Here is a 19,529-nt window from a genome sequence, read left to right as displayed (position 1 = left end):
CACACTGTTACTTGTTTAAATATTTATTGTTTTTAGGACTAGAAAGTGTGACCAACTGCACTCTTTTCTTTGTAGGAGCTTCAGAACAATCAATAATTTGTTTTTCTTCTTCTTTATGTTCTATTTGCAATGGAGCAATTATAATCGGAATTTCTCTATCTTCACTATCTTCTTGGACGACCGACTCGGCTATTTCCATTGGTTCGACTTTAGTGTTATCCTTGTACATTACACCCAATTCGTCTTTTGTAAAGCTTATTATTGAACAAAATCCATCTGATGAAGACACTATAAGTAACTGTCCATCGGAAGACCTGATAAACATAAATTATAAAATTATTAAATGTAAGTTTCAAATGGCTGGGTACTTTAAAAATTATGTTTTACCACGATAGGTCCGTCAAACGAGTATAATGTATATCACCAATGTAAGCAAACGGAGCTGCATGTTGGGTATCCATCAATAAAATACTTGAATTTGTTGCTATGGCATATATCATTCGGTATGGTAAATCAAATATTGATTTTGTCTCTTCTTTAAGTTCATATAAAACTGGTGAGAACTGAACAGCAACTGAATATTGGTCAAGAGATGGTACATATAGCACAGGCTTAGTAAATGATTTTCTGGCAAATACATAGCTGACGTTAGTGGTGCTTTTATTTTTGTTCTCCTCATCAATTGTCTCCATGATACCAGATGAAGTTACTAGAATTTGACCATCAGGGGAAAATGAAATGCGTCGGAAAAAAGATTTCAGGGTATCATCATGGAATAGTCTAATTTTTATTTCTTCACCATCGCCTTTTTTCCCCAAAGGAACACACTTATCACATTTATTGAATAATTTACAATTCTTTGTATTAAACACTCTTAGAGTTCTACAAATAAATTGTAATAAAGAACAAATTAATATAAAATATTGTAATAATATGTATCTCCCATTTACCTGTCACTACTTAGTGTAGCAGCATACACATTCAAGGGATCCCAAGCAACTCCTTGTACAAAACCTTTATGATCATCAAGTATTGCTTTATAGCGTCCTATTAATTTAAAAATATAAAAATATTGATTTGGAGTAAATAATTTGTAAAACTAAAAGTAATCACCATTGTCAACATCCCAAATAATTGCTTTATTATCAACACCACCAGATATAAGTCTTTTAGAATCTGGAGACCAAGATAAATCGTAAACGTCTTCTAGATGGCCTCTCAATACGCAATGACAAACCCACTTTTCAAGATTTTTTGATTCATCGTCTTCCAGCAGATCGGGTCGATGATCGGGACCATTTTCAGGTTTGAATTTCCACAAGACAATAACAGACTCTAAAAGAAAAAAGTTAAGTTTTCTAAATAAAAAGATATTAAATTTATATTAAAATAATTTACCATCATCGCCAGTGGCTAACCATTGTCCATTGGGTGAAAAACGTACAGTATTTACTGCTTTTTGATGCTTAGTCAGATCGGCTGCAAATTCAACGGTCACGTTCGAACCATCTACTTTGATTCGCCATATCTAAAATATTGTTGTACACATTCAAATAATAATCAATACAAAGAAACCTGCAGTTACAAAAAATATAATTATTTACAAAAACATGAGAATCCGATCCACCAGTGGCCAGTCGATAGAATCCGTCGTCGGCGACGGGTTGAAAATGAACGCTAAGCACTGGGTCACGATTGTGCCAAGAAATCTCAGGGATCACCAATTTCATGATCGTTGATGTAGACTAGTAATATATTATAAATTTGTTGTTAACTAGACGAAATAATTAGATCTAACTATTTAGATGTGGCAACATGTAGACTCCAGGACGTGACGGTGTAATTGAATAAGAGATTATAATATTAGAGAACAGTGATCCACAAATGATTGCAATGGCCTTGATATTTTGGCGGCAATATTTTATCAACACAATACGACATTTAATCTATTCAGTGATAATTGCTGTAACTCAGCTGCTCTCGATAAATTCAACAAGTCATTTTGAATATTTTGAGCGGGTAGCTATTTATTTAACGAATTCGTTTTGGATACTGAGTGAGTGGAGTGAAAGATTGTATTTATTTCACAACGACGGTTGAATGATCAATGATATGTGTATTTTTTTTTATATTGTTGACACTATTCACTTAAGTTCGGGATTTATTGCACTAAAAATAATCGATTGTGCAATCAAAAGTTGCTTAAATATATGCGGCTAAATTTTCATTTTATTTTTGAAAAACGCATAAAACATATTACAATTTTGGAAATTAAAAACTCAAAAATAAGTAGCTACATAAACATAATGACTATGACTATCGACCCGTTTTAATGGCCCTTAATCTATTTACTCTGAGCAAAAGGAGAGAAATGAATGATATAAAATGTTTAAATGGTTTAGTTTCTGGCGTGATTGGTTCACCTTGCTTTTCGTCCTACAGAATACGTTTTCACATTCCAGGAATAGCCCATTCACGAGTCCCTTACTACCTAGCTCCAGTGACAAGAAATTATTCATGACCCTCCTCTAAGGAGAGCTATGTCTTATGTTAACAGTCAAGCTATGATGACTCCCATTTTGGGATTTTGTTTTGTTGTATTTAGTATATTTTTTTGCTTCCGCTCTTCTCGTTATTAATATCAATGATAGTGATTAAGAGCTTATTATGTAATGTTATATTTTTTAATTTATAAGATATTCACTGTTGCTATTTAGCTAATATATTTATCTGTAAATACTAAATAATATCAGAATAGTATACGTTTAATACAATCTGTGATGACATGTTACTATATACGTGCATTAATTGTACTGTATTGTTAAAACCGTATGGCATTTATAAGTAAAAAATAAAATAATAAAAGTAATTTATACGGGGATTTACTAATTTGAATATATATATTGATTAAGATGGACACTATTGTATGTTTTAGATATTTTTAAACTATCCCAAATTAAAACAACTTAATTTTTAAAAATGCTGGCACATGTGCTTGTTATTTATCAACTGGGTTGATGAATAACAAATATATTAAAAACCGAACATATTGTATCTACCTTCTTATTTTCATTTTCGTACAATTTAGATGTCAATTAGTTTTACCACAGTTTTGTCACAAAAGGACTCATAAAATCTTATGTACCTACCATATGTGCAAATACGGGGTGGGGATTTAGGGGACAAGCGTCTACCAACAATTTATTGTAACAGCCCTTCCAAACATTTCCTATGTTTTTTTTAAGCTTATTCAATATTAGAACTTCAGGCTACAGCCTCTCCAAATCTCAAATGCTATATTTGCGCCTACCCAAGCATAATTTATTTTAAGAAATATTTTTGAATGTTATCCAATTATGATTTCTTCCTACAATTTTACGTAGGTACACAAATATAAAAAAAAGTGCAAAATATGCTAAAAATTGCTTAAATATACGATTTTCCTATAATATGACGAAATATTTAAAAATAATAAATATGCAAATTAAATTAATAAAGTAATTGATTAAAATCAGTATACTTAATACTTCTATTGTTTTAATCAAATAATATATTATGACTCAGAAGTCACAAGATAATAATAGTTTTACAACATTTTATTCAAAAAAATACTAACATTTATTCTATATACAAATATAACCATAATACAATTTTAAATTAACAAAGATAGAAAACAGGAATAGTATTATTTGTTTTCAAAGACTATTTTAAAAATGTCTTTATAGTATGAAACAAAATGTACTTCAATCCCATCAGTTATAAACTTTGGAAGTTCATTAAAGTCTTTTTTATTTTCGTCAGGTAGTATCAGACAATTAACATTTTCTCTTTTGGCCTGAAAAAAAAATTAATTTTTCACATTTTACACAAGGTATAATAAAATGTTAATTACTTACAGCAATTGTTTTTTCTTTAATACCTCCTACTGGCATAACTTTTCCTTTAAGAGAGATCTCTCCAGTCATAGCGACATTGTTGCGAATAGGAATGTTTAAAGCCAATGATAACAAAGCAGTAACAATTGTACATCCAGCACTGGGTCCATCTTTAGGTGTAGCACCCTACATTAATATTAATTACAATAAAACAATTTTAAACTAATTACTGTAATAATAAAAGCTACTAAACTGAGTTCAACACAGTTCATAGAAAGTCAATAAAATAGAATGGAAGTGACTAGAAGCAAATTTCTTAAAGCTTGTATTTCAATTTATTGTAGTACATCTAACCATTGATCTTAAATACTACAGATCGCTCACTGGCCATATTTACGCGACGCGAAAAATTGACAAAATATGGATGTGGCGTTATGGATAACTAATGGTTAACGGCAGCACTTCAGAACGGCCACATCCATTTTTCGTCAATATTTTGCGCCGCATAAATACGGGACAGTGAGCGATCTATAGTATTTATAATCAATGATCTAACAATAAATTAAGTTCTAATACTCTAGTAGTCACTTTATTTAATGTTAATTTATAATCAGTCTATTTGATATATTTTCTATAACTCAGATAATATTTACTTCAGGAACATGTAGATGTACGTTTCCAGTCAACAGTGATTGGTTTTGTGGATCGAGTTCACTTAAAAATCGTTTTGCCACAGTATATGCAGTTTTGGCTGATTCTTGCATAGTTTCACCTAAGCGACCAGTTAATATAATGTTTCCAACAGCTTTATCCTTGTCTGTAATTGTTGCCGGGTCTTTTGTCCACTCAGTTTCAATATACATCAAAGCACCACCTGAAAAAAATGTATTATATACCTGTTTTACTACATAACTAACAGATTAATCTATCTAACTAACCCATGGCAGTCCAAGCCAATCCCATAACAACTCCAGGTATTGGATCTTCATACATTCGATTTTTTGTAAATATAGGATTTCCAACAAAATCATATAATTTATCACTGCTAATAATTATTTTTTCTGATTCACCTTCAACTATTTTCAATGCAACTTTTCGTAACATCTATTAAACACGCGTATAAAAAAAAAATTAGAAAACTATTTTGGTTTTAAAAGAAACAGTAGTTATTAAAAACTTATAGTATAATAAAAATACCTTTTCAACATGTTTTTGAAGGTTACGTACACCACTTTCACGACAATATGATTTAATAAGAGTAGATAGACTATCATCAGCAATTTCTATCTATAAATACATAAACACATATTATTATTTATATATTAAAAAACATATATTAATAATTGTATTATAAGTTTATATTACTTGTTCTTTTTTCAGGCCAGTAGACTTAAGCCCTTGAGGAATTAAGTATTGTTTTGCAATAGCCATTTTTTCTTCTGCTACATATCCAGACACGTCTATAAGTTCCATACGATCCCTAAGTGGTTCTGGAATTGTGTTGATTACATTAGCAGTACAAATAAATAGAACTTTAGATAAGTCCACTGACACATCCAAATAATGGTCTAAGAAATTAGCATTTTGTTCGGGATCAAGCATTTCTAATAGTGCAGATGAAGGATCACCCTGATGTCCCCTAACAAAATTAAAATTAAATTAAATTATTAATACACCAATTTTGTAGCTTTATTACCTCCCAATTTTATCAACTTCATCAATTAATACTAATGGATTTTCAGTTGAAGTTTTTTTCAGACATTGAATCATTTTACCCGGCATGGCACCTACATATGTCCTACGATGACCTTTTATCTCAGCTACATCAGTCATACCACCAACACTAAATCTAAAGTACTATATAATAAAAAAATATATTATTTTGGATTAGTAATGAATAAACTGTTATAATTTAAAACTAAATTACTTCTCGATTTAAGGCTCTTGCAATTGATTTTGCTATACTTGTTTTTCCAACACCTGGCGGTCCATGGAAACAAAGAATTTTCCCATGAGTTGAACCTTTTAATTTGCTTACTGCAATGAACTCTAGAATTCGTTTTTTTACCTCTTCCATTCCATAATGATCTTCGTCTAAAATAGTTGTAGCTCTTTTTAAATCAAAATTTTCATCACTTGTTGTACCCCATGGTAATTGTGTTAACCAATCAAGGTAATTTCTCGTAACACTAAAAATATAATTTCAGATTTATAATTAACTTAACAACTAAATGTTTATTTGTATAGAAGTTATAACTAAATTAACTAAATTATATAATGTCTAACAAAAGATAGTTCATATTAAATATTAAACAGTTACTTACTTAAATTCTGATGAATGCTGTTCCAGAAATGATAGTTTGGTTAATTCTTCTTCAATAACCTCCATAACTTTTATTGGTACTTGTTTGTCCTTTACATTAAAACAAAACATTTTTTACTAAATATTTTTGAGTATTATTGCATTACACTAATTTCACCTTTTTATTAAATATTTGATTAAATTTAATATCTTGGTACAATAATTATTAAATACTATACTAAGTAATAAACTAACATATCATGATGAATAAAATAACTAGAAAAAAACATACTTTTATTCTGTCTCTGAACTTTTCAACAATTGAATCTTTATCATCTTTTTCAAGGCCAAGCTCTTTTTTTATTACTTTGAGTTGTTCTTGAAGAATGAATTTACGATGCTGTTGTTTAACTTTTTCATCGACTTCTTTACTAATTTTTATTTGAATTTCGCTAAGTTCTAACAGTTTTTTTACACAACCAAGTGCAAGTAAAAGACGTTTAGGAACCTGAAATGAATTTTTAAAATGCTTAGAAAAATAACAAAATTAGAATAATACTAAATTTTATAATTATAATGTAAAATAATATGTAATATATCGCCTGCCGCAGCAAAGAAGATCATATCTCTGTTTTCACAAATTTTTTTTTTAAGTTGTTATAACTATTTTTGTGTAGTTCCCACGAAGACGATAGTAACTGAATTTTATTGTATACAACGTCTTTGATTGTTTTATGCTACTATCAGTTTTGCGGGTACTACACAAAAACAATTATGACAACTAGAAAAAAAAAAAATTGTGAAAACAGAGATACGACCCTCTTTGCTGCGGCGGGCAATATGTAATAATTTATCAAACCTTATTTGTTTATTTAATTATAATAATTATTAATAACTGTGTAATACATTTTAATGACATACCTATTTTTCAATAATCAGTAAAATATTAATAAAAAGAAGTAAAATACATGATTTTATTGAAAACTATAGAAAAAAATGTATATTAATATTAAGCTGTAGAATGTGCCAAATTTGGACTAAATAATTAATAGGTTATATACTTATATGTAATAGTATAGAAATCATAAAGCAAGTAAAATGTAATACATTTTGTATCACTGATATACAGTTTTACGCACCCGACGCACCACCAGATTTTGATTGAAAAACAGCTTATACCACCGTGCACAAATGTAATATTTCCACTTGTATACCAATAATTACAAATTAAAACTTTAATTAAAAAATAATTTGGAAATCTAAAAAAAATTTTGATGAGTTTTAAAACTTAAAAATTATGCTTCCTTGATTTAACTATTTTTTTAAATTTCTGCAGATAAATTTAAATTATATGTTAAGACTTTAAGAGGATGCTACACCCTCATGTGTTGTCTCAGTCTTATAAACGCTTAACATAACACATTGTACTTTCTGAATATTCTATTTAATTATGTTGTGTTTAATGAAAGAGCTATTAACATATTATCAAATTTAACAGTAAGATTACTATCTAGTAATTCTCTTAGGTATTTTTTTATATTTTAATTTTAAAACGAGTTATTAAATGAGTATTTTAAAATTGTAAATTGTTTGAACATGTAAAAATACTCATAACTTGCTTTAAAATTAAAATATTAAAAATAAAACTTATGATATTCATTAGATAATATTATTTATAAATTTGATAATATATCAATTCACTCCAATATTTAACATAACAAAGTTAAATGGATTATTCAGAAAGTACGATTTACCATGTTGGATTTGTAAGACTGGGACAACGCATGGAAGTGTAACATCCTTTTAAACATAAACATTGAAATTTCCAAGTCAACTATTATTGATATTTGATAGATTAATGTGAATCTTCCATTTTTCGTTTTTTATTTCACTATGACATTGTATATTAAATGAAGCATTTAGCATTTGTTTTGCTAAATAAATATTGTGAAACCTAACTTATAAACATAATTATAGGTATTCCAATGTATTTCAATCTGTTTACAACGGAAAATTTCTATTACGGACACATACAGTATTATTTCTCCCTAATATCTTTATAATGGACAACGATCTTGGTTCAAACTCAAATTTAAAGGCATACATATGGTTTCATTGGTATATTATGTAATATGTACATACTACGCATAGTGTCGTTGGTCGCAATTACAACCAATTATTTACTTGGTACTCCTATACCTCCTTTAATGTTAATTGTGTATAATTATATGTTCTATGTAGATATCGTATATGCGTGTTCCTATATTTAATATGTATTAATATTTATTATCAGTTTTTTTTTTTCATAAAAGTTTAATATTTTTAGTAACTACAAACATATGACTATGTGACTAAAATAAAACTAAAGCCTGTCTACTGCGAACACTTTTGAATTTTGATGGTACCATGACTATCTGTTATATATAGGTTTCACTGTAATTATTATTTATATTGAAATGTGATGTACGTACATTAATTTCTTCTAAAATTTCTTGATATTCGTGAGTTTCACAATCAGCTATAGCAGCTGCAATGTCAGATAAATATGAAGGATCATCTGATACATTGCCATGTTGCAACATTGGATGTAATATTTCTTTATATATTGGATTTATGCTAATAATTGATTGAATAGTTTTGATTATTTCTTGAGATAATGCCTAAGAAAAATAACAAATTAATGTAACTGTTTTGATATAAAATTAGTGAATACTATAGACATACTTTAATCTCCATTGTTTTATCATAAGGTTCATCTTTTAGATTTTCTACTTCAATCATAAGCACTTGTTCCTGTAATTTTTCTGTTTCAGTAATTGGCTCTATTTCAGGTGTGCTTGAAGATCCCTTATTACGAGATTGTTTTTTATTACGCTTGGTCAAATCATTTGTAACTAAAAATGTTTAGCACAATATTAAATAATTATTGATAGGTAACATATTAAAAGAAATCGGTGAACCATAATTTGATACTGTTCCAATTTTAGAATTAAATTATCAAATATTAATTATTAATGTTAAAATTGTTTAAACCAAATTACATATACTTTCTTGGCATCCTGTTGCTGTAATTTTCATAAATATTTATTGAATTGAGTTTAAATTTCCATAATTGTAACAAGCTAATTTCCAAAAAATATTAACCAATCTTGGGATTCACAATATATATTATGTATAATGTTATATCATATTTCATTTTTAGATACAAATTGTTTACACATGGAGTGAATTTAATTAAAAATTATGTTTTGTGTTCAATGGTAATTTTTTTTTTAATGTCATTGGTAATTTGTTGAGTTATTATTTGAGCGATACATTTTTTTAGTTGTACAATAATTAGTATAAACATTACTTTTATCTATATCTTGGTCTTCAAAAAGTGGCTTGGTCAGCTTTATACGCCTAAAACATTGTATGAGCATATGTAATTTATTTCCAAATTCTCGCATTTCATTTATTCTACCAAGTGACCCAACACTATATACTTCATCAATATTTGTAACAATATTATCTGGAACTCTAAAAATATAATTACAAACAATATAGGTACATGAATTAACGAAACCATTTTACTTTTATATTAATTAATAATACCTATGAAACAGTAATACTTACGTATCAATGTTTTTTCTCATGAAAAGACCAATAAAAGGTTGATTTAAAGCTTTTTTTCTTTTGATCAATGCAATCAATCTAGGATCACTGATCTGTGAAAGAATATGTCTATCATACTCCAAAATATTTTCTATAGAATTATTATATTACACACTAACCTCAACAATTCTAAACAATCTAGGATATAAAGGTGGTTTTGCTATTGTGACTAACGGTAAGAAAGGCAATTCATCTGGTACTTGAATAGTTGCAATTGAAGTATCAGGATTGGACTTAATGTCATAAACAGCTCTTACAGTTTGAGATTCTTCCACTTCTTCTGGATTATCATCTTCTTTTTTATTGTCAAACCTTCTATAACGTACCGGAACATTAATAGCCGAAACCACACAAAGACGATTAGATGTATGGTTTTTCTGAACCAATGCTGATCTATCATTGTTCGAAATTATCGCACTAGCATATCGAACAAATCGACGATCAACCATAAGCTGCTTTTTCAAACCAGCTTGGCAGATACGATGCAACATTTCAATAGGATTTAATTAATTAAAATACCGACACTAATAATTTCAGGTACTCAGTAGGTATCTGTTGACTGTTATTATTGAGTTGATTACATCAAAATTCTGAAATAGGAGGTATTTAATAAATAATATTATTATCAGTGTAAGGTAAGTGTCTGAAAAAAAATTTTAAAAATGTACTTTTGCTGTAAGCGGTTGTCACTTGGAAGTTTTTATAGGCCGTGATGATGATTGATGGGATATCCCGGATAAGGACTTTGGTGTAAGTAGTAACCACACAACTTTAGTCCAAAACTCCAAAATTTAAAACTTAAAACTTAAAAGTACCTTTTTAATTTTAAACAATATTTTGATTTTTGAATAAGTTTGATAACCTCAAAAACCAATGTAACCCGTCCCGCGGTTTATGGTTACCTTGATGAAATTATACACGCCTTGCCATGTAATATTATTATCACAAACTTACCTTACAAACTATGTACTTTTGGTGTTATCTATAATCAATAACTTTATGAATTACCTTTTTAGTTTTTTCTGAGCACAGGTATAGTATTTAGTAATCGTGTAGACTGTAGAGTTCATACGTTTTTGTTAATAATTAAACGAATTGCGTTTTTCAACCACCGAACATTACTTACATTAAAATGATGATATTTCTGAGTATCTGAGTTTATATACTACAATGCACATCAGGTTTGAGAAGAAAGCTAACACAAAATGTGACAGTGACATATTGTCACTGTCCTGGATGGGAAGAGTTCCAGATAATGCAGAAGTATGTTTTAAATTATTAATTGTAATGACGTTTTGTTTTTGAAACAGTATATTGATTTTTAAATCAACATTAATGACATATTTTTTTGGTTTTTATGTTTGGTAACAGAATAATTCGATTGCCTAAATACTGATATTGTTATTATTGTTGTTTAAAGAATAAGTAAGATATTAAGATCCAAATTGATGAAACAAATACAGTTTTGTAGAATTGGTGCAATTTAATGTACCTAAACCTACTGATTATTTCAAAACGGCAATCGGTAGGACAACAGGATTTTTTTTGGTAGTTATTACTGGAAAAATTTGTTTTTCAGTGTGTATTTATCATATCTTTAAACAAATAGTGCAATATTGTTCAATTCAAAATGAAAGCTCATCCTGTAAACCCTTGTAAGAGAAATTATTTAATCTGAGGCATCGACAAATTTATAGCTTTTTTAGGTCTATGCAAGATTTTACTGGGAAAGAATAAATTTATCCTTGAGTTACTTTAAGACAATCATACTTCAGATGTCCTCCTCAATGCTTACTTAATGCGTACTTTACCTATTTTTCAATAATGTCGATGCTCCACATCGAATATCGTTCCTAATTCCAGCTTGCTGCCATAGTGTCATTCCAATATGTGAGTCTCGTGGCTAAATATATTTAGCCATGGTGAGCTTATGGTAAAAACTAATTCATTTGAAACATCCGATGACTCTAACTTTCAAATTGAACTAATAATTCCTGATTTTGTTTTTCTTTCTTGTCTTATCAAATAATGTAGGTAAACAGATACATTTTTTCTGTATCTTATATGTATTTGAATATTTCTAATGTATTTACAATATTCTATATATTTTATTTTATATTCTTAGTAGATTGAGGTGGCTTATTTAGATAAAAAATAAAAATACGGCCATTGGGGTCTAAAATCGTAAATTAATATGTACCAACAAACTAGAAAAATAATAACATGTTGAGCAATAACTAAAAATTTAAATGTTGGTAATTTTGTGTATAAGAACAGTGCGGCATTTAGACATTTAGTGCAAAAAAATTTGGCAGGTAAGGCAGTAAGGAGACTAACCACAGGAAATATGGGAGAGAGATCCTCATGAACTATTTAGACTTTAATCAAAGAAATTAATATTTGTTTTACTATAATGTGTATTTTTTTTTAAATATTGTTTAATAATTTCACTAACACTCCTCCTCCCCTCTGCAAAGATACAATTGAGTGTATGCCACTTGAGTCCTGCTTATAATTCATCATATAAGTTTTTTTTGTTTTTTTATATATTTAGGTACTTACTTTATGGTTCATATTAAAATATTATTGATATGAATAAAATAAAAATATTTTTAATAAAACCATATAGGTAAATTATGCAAATTAATATTATTATTTTTTAACCATGTTTTGAATTTTTCTGCATTTGTTAATAACATTAAGTGGTTTTTTGTCTTATAACAAAGTTTGTTAACGATTTTGATATCCACTTAACTTTTTTTTGCCGGTCAATGGCCATAATTATAATAATATACAACAAATTTATATTATATAATCAACAGCGCCTAGCAATGAAAGAAAAATTATTAAGAGAATGTTATGCCCGCATGTGTTGTCTCCGTCTTACAAGTGCGTAATATAGCAATTTTTACGCTCAGCAGAACACGTGTAGCTCCGTTAGTATAAAAATTAGAGCGAATTTACCTCTTATAAAATCTAAAGGTAAGATTATTGTCTAGGCAACCTCATAAACTTTTTATTATATTTTAATTTTAAAATTGTAAATTGTTTATACATCTTAAAATACTCATAACTCGCTTTAAAATTAAAATATACTAAAAAGCCCATGAGGTTGTCTAGATAATAATCTTACCTTTAGATTTTATAAGAGGTCATTTCACTCTAATTTTTAAATTAACGGAGCTACACGTGTTTTGCTGAGCGTAAAATTTGCTATGTTACGCACTTGTAAGACGGAGACAACACATGCGGGTATAACGTCCTCTTAATCAGTAATCACAGATTTCACAAATGCTGTGACTAGAGTTTGTAGACTAATAATTGTACTATTGTATTACGCACGCGTTAACAAAATACTCCATATTATTATACTTAGCTTATGTTTATAAATGTTTGAATCATAACAAATTTGGGAAAAGTATTAAGGAACTATCTGGTATATTAATAATTCTTGAACGCTAATACCTATAACTAACATATTATAATGTAGGTATTATCAATAAATTAGTTGTTTTAATTTCAAACAGCATATTACATTAATATTATAATATAATACTGTTATTGAATTAATTTAAGTTTTAAAAGTTTTAATAATTCACAAGGGAAACATTTTTGACCACAAAATGTTGGTGCCTGGAGCAATTGTTGCCAATTCCCTCCCCCCCGCCCTAAATTTGGCCCTGTATAAGAATAGCTATTAATTACTATATGTAATAAGTAATAACTAAACTGAGTTAAAAATGTATACACAAATATACATTTCTAACCTAAGATAAAAAAAATTATCTAGATGAAAAACCATTGGTGTAACATGGAATAAACTATTTGTAGGTAGGACAAAATGTAATAAATATTTTTTGCCTATTGTGTCAAAAATATAATGTGATTTGTGAATGTGAAAGGACTAAAGGAGGTGATATTCTTCTATTCCTCTATATATATACATGCAAACACAATACAGTCTTTCAAGTTTAGTAGAATTATAAAATTATTGAAAATATATCAAGTTAGTACTATCTATTTATAGTATTTAATGTCTAAAACTAAGTCCAACTATACAATTTAAGTATTTAATTATTTTTTTGATTTACACGGGGTTAAAGTTAACCCTTGAATATTACAGTTAAAAAAACAACTATAAACAATAACATAAGGGTTTCAGGATTGCAATGATATTACTCAAAAGCCCAAGGGCCCGCTTTACAATCATAGTTTAAACCTCGGTTACGCTAACCCACTGATTTTACCGGCTGAATTTCGTGGTTTAACCTTTGTTTAACGATTGTAATACGGGCACTAAGTGATTCATTAGATAAATAATTACTAGGTGTGAAGAAGGGAGGTCTATTTTGTATAATATACTTTCCTTGTATGTTTATTTATTTTCACAATTTTTAGGCTTAAATAGAGCTTAGAAAATTATACACAGAACCATCTATTCTATTCTTTATAATATTGTATTTGGTATTAGAAAACAGATGGTTAAAATGTTATTATTATATTATTTATAAAGTTGATGGAATTAACATTTTTACATCTTTATAATTAAAGGAAGAAGGATGGAACTTGGATGGACGTAATTACTACAAACAAGGATGGTTGGCTACAGGCAATTCTCAAGGGGTTGTTGGTGTTACATTTACTTCTATACCAGCAAATAGTGGACCAAACAGTGAAAGATTACCGCTCCGCACTAATTACAACTTGAGAAATCATCATGCCAAGGTACATGATGCTTATCTTTTTCTTAATTACATTTATATTTTTTTCTTTTTACAAATGCATTGCAATATTTTTTATCATTTTGTTTGAATAAAGGTATTATTTATTATTTTAAAATTTATAAATAATTTAGTTATTTTTACATTTTATTTTGTTTATTTATTTATTTTTAGTTTTACAGCAATTTTATATTACGTTTGAGTACTGCACTTTTTTTATTATTATTGATTTGGGTTTTCTCATTTGATTATTGGTGAGTATAAACAGTTTTATTATTTAATTAAAATAATATATCACTTTCTTGATTTTAATTAATTTACTAATCCTCAAACATTTATATTGAAGGGAAATAATGTAACAGAAATTATTTGTAATAATTATAATTTTTTTAATTCTTATTATTTGAAACATTTTTTATGAAGTTAACAAAGTAACCTACTGAACCAAATTTTACTGTTTCAATTTGTCTATAAACTATATGGATGTATACTTTGATAGTTTAAATTTTCTATGATCACTGATCACTTGATACATAATATTCTTCTTTAGAAACTGTTGAATTAAACATTTTAAATTTCATATTTTCTAGTTATAGAATTGACCTCCAAGTTATTAACATTTATTTTTTATTGATCAAGAAAGATGAGATTTTTTTTCAGAATTTTTGTTTGTTTGTTTTTGATAAATATAAATATTGTGAATATTTTTATTTTAAAGGTTGTACTTGTAAAATGGAACGAACCATACCAAAAATTGGCATCATGTGATAGTTCTGGTGTTATAAATGTTTGGGCTAAGTTTGATTGTCGTTGGAATGTTGAACTTATCAATGATCGGAATACTAGAGTTACTTATTTTAGTTGGTCTCATGATGGTAGATTGGCACTAATATGCTACCAAGTTAGTATTATTGTTAAATACTTTCTGTAACATAATTATGTCTAACTTTTTAATGTTTAGGATGGGTTTGTTTTGGTTGGCTCAGTTACTGGTCACAGGTACTGGTCTTCTATGTTACATCCAGAAGGAACAGTTACATGTGGTGCTTGGTCCCCCGATGATCAACAAGTATTTTTTTTAATTGTCAAATATTAACTTTTATTAAATACTAATAATAATTAGTGGTGGGCACTATCGAATGAAAACTAGGTTTTTTTCCTTATTTTAATATTTCAAATGATTATTTGATGGTTTTTACTTTTTAGTATTCGGTCCACAAATAAAACTATTGGTTGTTTATTCGATAGTTTTTACTATTCGGTCCATGAATAAAACTATCGAATAAATACTCTATAGTTCACTTGGACTATCGACCATCATACAAACTATTCGATAGTGCCCATCACTAATAATAATATAATTTTTCACTAAGGTATATTTCGGAACTAGTAGAGGGCAGATGAAAGTTTTAGATATTCATGGAGCTCCAGTATCTCAAGTCAACTTGTCTGATGATTCGGGAATATCTTCTATGTCTTGGTCTTGTGAAAAGTTTTGCATGAATGAAAACAAAATAAAATCAGATCGTAAGTATATTGAGTAAAATGTATTATACAAAATAGTAAAAGTAACTATTTTTTTAATGTTTGGATGTAATATATTTTCAGATTTGTTTAAACATGTGTTAGCACTTTGTTGTAAAAATGGTACTATTCAGTTAATGCGACGATTTGATGATCCCGCCCCAGTATTAATACGCACAGGTTTATGTCCTATTTATATGGAATGGTCTAATGCGAAAGAGTTACTTTGTGTTGCTGGTTCAAGGCCCGGAAGAATAAGTGCTAACGTTGTGCAAATTTATTCTGCCACTGGTCAATTAGTTTATTCCATTAACATGCCTCAATCTTCGGCAAGTGCCCATTTTTAATATTATGATTATCGTCTATGTACTAAATAGTTTTATATAATATAATTCTTACAACAATTGTAGGCAGTAGTAACAGCTGTAACATGGGCACACAATGACCGGAGAATTTTTGTAGCAACAGGTCCGGAAATACATGTTGCATGTGTGTCTGCTTCGGTTGTTCCTTTATATGTGCTTTGTGCATTGCGAATGTGTGATGAATCATTGTTCCCGTCAGATGACATACTTCCTATTAGTATTCAAGAAATTTTAACTGCTATTTCATCATCTACTATTTATGTGAGCAAATTATCAATATTACAATAATTAATATGATTAAACAAAGAATTTAGTATTTGAATACAACTTTTAGTTGTATAATACATTGATACTAAAATATAATATATCTAAATTCTAAATAAATAAAAAATATTGTTTAGTGTGAAGTGCCCAAGTTGTCAGAATTGCGTCAGTTTGTTAGTAGTTCACCAAAAAATCGTCTATATTGTACAGTTGTACAACATGTGAATGGGCCAGAAACCACACCACCAGTCTGTTATGTACTATACATGGAATACCTTGGAGGTCTTGTACCATTACTTAAAGGCAAACGAATCAGTATGTTAAGACCAGAATTCGTCATTTTTGATCCTCAAGTAGATGGTATATACAAAATATATTTTAAAATTTTTATTAATTTAAAATGTAAGTATGCACATAATGTTAACATTGTATATTTATTTATATAGATACAACATACGCTAATGCACAGATAACTTATAGTAATTTTGGTTGGGATGACTCTGAACCTGAATCTTGCTCTAGCCCCAAGCTTCATCGTAAAAATAGACACAGATCAAGACCTGCATGTTGTAATCGAAAATTGCAATTAAATTGTTACACCGATGTGTTACCGGAAGTACTTAAATAAAACCATTATTATAATATGCAATATATTATAATTATTTTATTATTATTATTATTATTATTATTATTATTATTGTGTAGGACTATCGTTTGGCAGAAGTTACAGCAAATGTTTGGGGTACAGAATTCCATATTCGTGGGCTGTGCGATGACTTGACTCAGAAACTAGGGAGAGTATCATACCGCACATCCATTTTACATTTACAACCTCGTCAAATGACACTATCTATTGTTGGGGATGGGCAATCGATAGAAGATGATTCTCCGACCCCAAAACAACTTCAAAGGCGACGTAGCTGTAGTGTCGGATCATCAAATCCAAAAATTGCCGTGTCCAGAGTGGTCGAAGACTCTAAGGTTTCAGAGACATTTGCTCACAGTTTACCATCTAGTCCAGTTGCAGCTAAAAAGAAAAGTGGTTTATCATCACCTATAAGGTAAAATTATTGTAAAATTATAACTTATAACTAATGTTTGTGTTTTAAATTTTAATAATAATAATATTTTACTTTGTTTGTTTCTAGGAAACGATTAATGAACTCGCCGTTATTTTTCCGTAAAGTCCTTAGAACTCAAATTGAACCTGACTTTCAAAATTTAGAAACATTTCAAAAATCTCAAATAAAAAATAAAGTAATTAACATAATTAATATGAAAGCTAAACTAAATTTAAACATGGATAAAAATTTGCATTTTTTTTAAATTTTAGATTGAAATGTGCACCAAAAGACAGCAATTTGTTATGCAAAACAAAGCGCCCATTTGGAACGATTTGACTCAAGTTTACCAGTTGGACTTTGGAGGTCGTGTTACTCAAGAATCGGCAAAAAATTTTCAAGTTGAATATGATGGAATACAAGTTATGCAGTTTGGACGCATTGACCGCAATAATTTTGCTCTAGACTTTCAACACCCATTTTCAGCCGTCCAAGCGTTTGCAGTTGCACTTGCGAGTGTAACTCAGAGGCTCAAGTAAAATTATTAAAACAACGTGCAATTTATTTATGCACTTTTTTTACAGGTGTGTTTGAGTATTTCGATATGTCAACACTCTGTAAAAATTTGTTTGTATTTTTATTATTTAGTGCAATATTTCACAAGTAGGGTTCCTTATTAGATTTAATATACACTTACCTATTTAGTTACAACAGCATAACACTTTTAACTGCTTTACTGAACATTTGCTATTGCATTCTTCGATAATAAACATAATATATTTCTCATATCTTATTGTATGTGTTCATGTGTATTTCAGCATTACTTAATTAATTATGAAAAAAATATAAAATAAAGAATTAATTAAGAGTGCTTTATTTGTTATTTTATTCAAATTTGACCTCTAAACAAAGTGTATTTTAGACATTGGGTTAAGTATAAATAAAGGTTTTTCTGTGACTTCTGTAAAAATGCAATATTTTCATTAAGTAGTAAATTAAGTGGCGTATCCAGGATTTTCCAGATAAGGGTTACTAAAAAATGTTTTCAACTTGACAAATTCTCACAAAAGAAGAACAACTACCAACATTTTAATACATAATATTTCATCATGTTAGTTCAAAAATAATCAGAAAACTAAACATTTTTATAATTTTGAGTATTATGATATAAAGGAAGGCGAGTGGATACCGCTCTGCTATACCCGTAGGTGTCTAGATGGGTCACTGTAATGGATGTATTCAATTTGAATTCAATGATATAAACCTTTGCATACGAAAAACGATTTAAGCGAAGACTGTTTGTAAATAACACTCAGCCTTTATTACAAAGTACATTTTCTGATAAAGTAATTTATTTTACAATTAGTATACAAGTAGGTTGAACTAATTTTTGCCAAAAACATTGCATTTGAAAATGTCATTGTGTGTATAAATTAAATATAATATACTTTAATAGGTTCAAGTACCTACCCAAGGATAATATTTTTAATTACAAAAAAATAACTAAAATTGTTATTATTTGTTTAAATAATTGGAACTCAAAAATCCATTATCTAATATCTATTTTTTGGTTACAGTAGGTATGAAATACTTATGATAAACCTCCTTTACAATTTTCATTCCTTAGCTATACAAATTATACACATTTGACGGCATTTAACAACCTTGGGCACTATTTGCTTCACTCAAACATTCCTGGTGGCACCGTTGTGTAGGTAGCACTAAAACTACAAACAATATGTTTGATTAGGGAAAATAGTGAC

At 28.6% G+C, this 19,529-nt stretch overlaps 3 protein-coding genes across 3 annotated transcripts; 1 reads left to right on the top strand and 2 right to left on the bottom strand.

Annotated features, from left to right (window-relative positions):
• Positions 1-7: 7 nt before the first annotated feature.
• Positions 8-1,890, bottom strand: LOC132941506 (chromatin assembly factor 1 subunit B). Its single transcript, XM_061009594.1, has 6 exons — positions 1,605-1,890; positions 1,399-1,528; positions 1,114-1,335; positions 951-1,047; positions 388-882; positions 8-314 (listed from the first exon to the last, which is right to left on the bottom strand). Exons 1-6 carry the CDS (start codon positions 1,728-1,730, stop codon positions 8-10), a joined length of 1,377 nt encoding a protein of 458 aa, XP_060865577.1. The 5' UTR covers positions 1,731-1,890.
• A 1,670-nt stretch (positions 1,891-3,560) lies between these two features.
• On the bottom strand, positions 3,561-10,689 carry LOC132940754 (lon protease homolog, mitochondrial). The gene is made up of 16 exons (XM_061008485.1): positions 10,500-10,689; positions 9,951-10,421; positions 9,793-9,884; positions 9,530-9,696; positions 8,902-9,071; positions 8,649-8,837; positions 6,470-6,685; positions 6,200-6,288; positions 5,803-6,064; positions 5,572-5,732; positions 5,241-5,514; positions 5,073-5,162; positions 4,814-4,979; positions 4,529-4,749; positions 3,897-4,061; positions 3,561-3,835 (listed from the first exon to the last, which is right to left on the bottom strand). Exons 2-16 carry the CDS (start codon positions 10,320-10,322, stop codon positions 3,686-3,688), a joined length of 2,784 nt encoding a protein of 927 aa, XP_060864468.1. The 5' UTR covers positions 10,323-10,421; positions 10,500-10,689; the 3' UTR covers positions 3,561-3,685.
• Positions 10,690-10,835: 146 nt separating this feature from the next.
• LOC132940755 (tubby-related protein 4) lies at positions 10,836-18,637 on the top strand. Its single transcript, XM_061008486.1, has 12 exons — positions 10,836-11,094; positions 14,383-14,556; positions 15,271-15,453; positions 15,514-15,621; positions 15,926-16,079; positions 16,161-16,409; positions 16,491-16,702; positions 16,843-17,065; positions 17,152-17,321; positions 17,411-17,766; positions 17,854-17,962; positions 18,039-18,637. The coding sequence occupies exons 1-12, from the start codon at positions 11,002-11,004 to the stop codon at positions 18,303-18,305; spliced, it is 2,298 nt and encodes a 765-aa protein (XP_060864469.1). The 5' UTR covers positions 10,836-11,001; the 3' UTR covers positions 18,306-18,637.
• Positions 18,638-19,529: the final 892 nt, after the last annotated feature.

Source organism: Metopolophium dirhodum, chromosome 3 (assembly GCF_019925205.1).
Source record: "Metopolophium dirhodum isolate CAU chromosome 3, ASM1992520v1, whole genome shotgun sequence".
In the NCBI taxonomy this organism is placed as follows: Eukaryota; Metazoa; Arthropoda; class Insecta; order Hemiptera; family Aphididae; genus Metopolophium; species Metopolophium dirhodum.
This window is presented reverse-complemented; position numbering and strand designations above follow the sequence as displayed.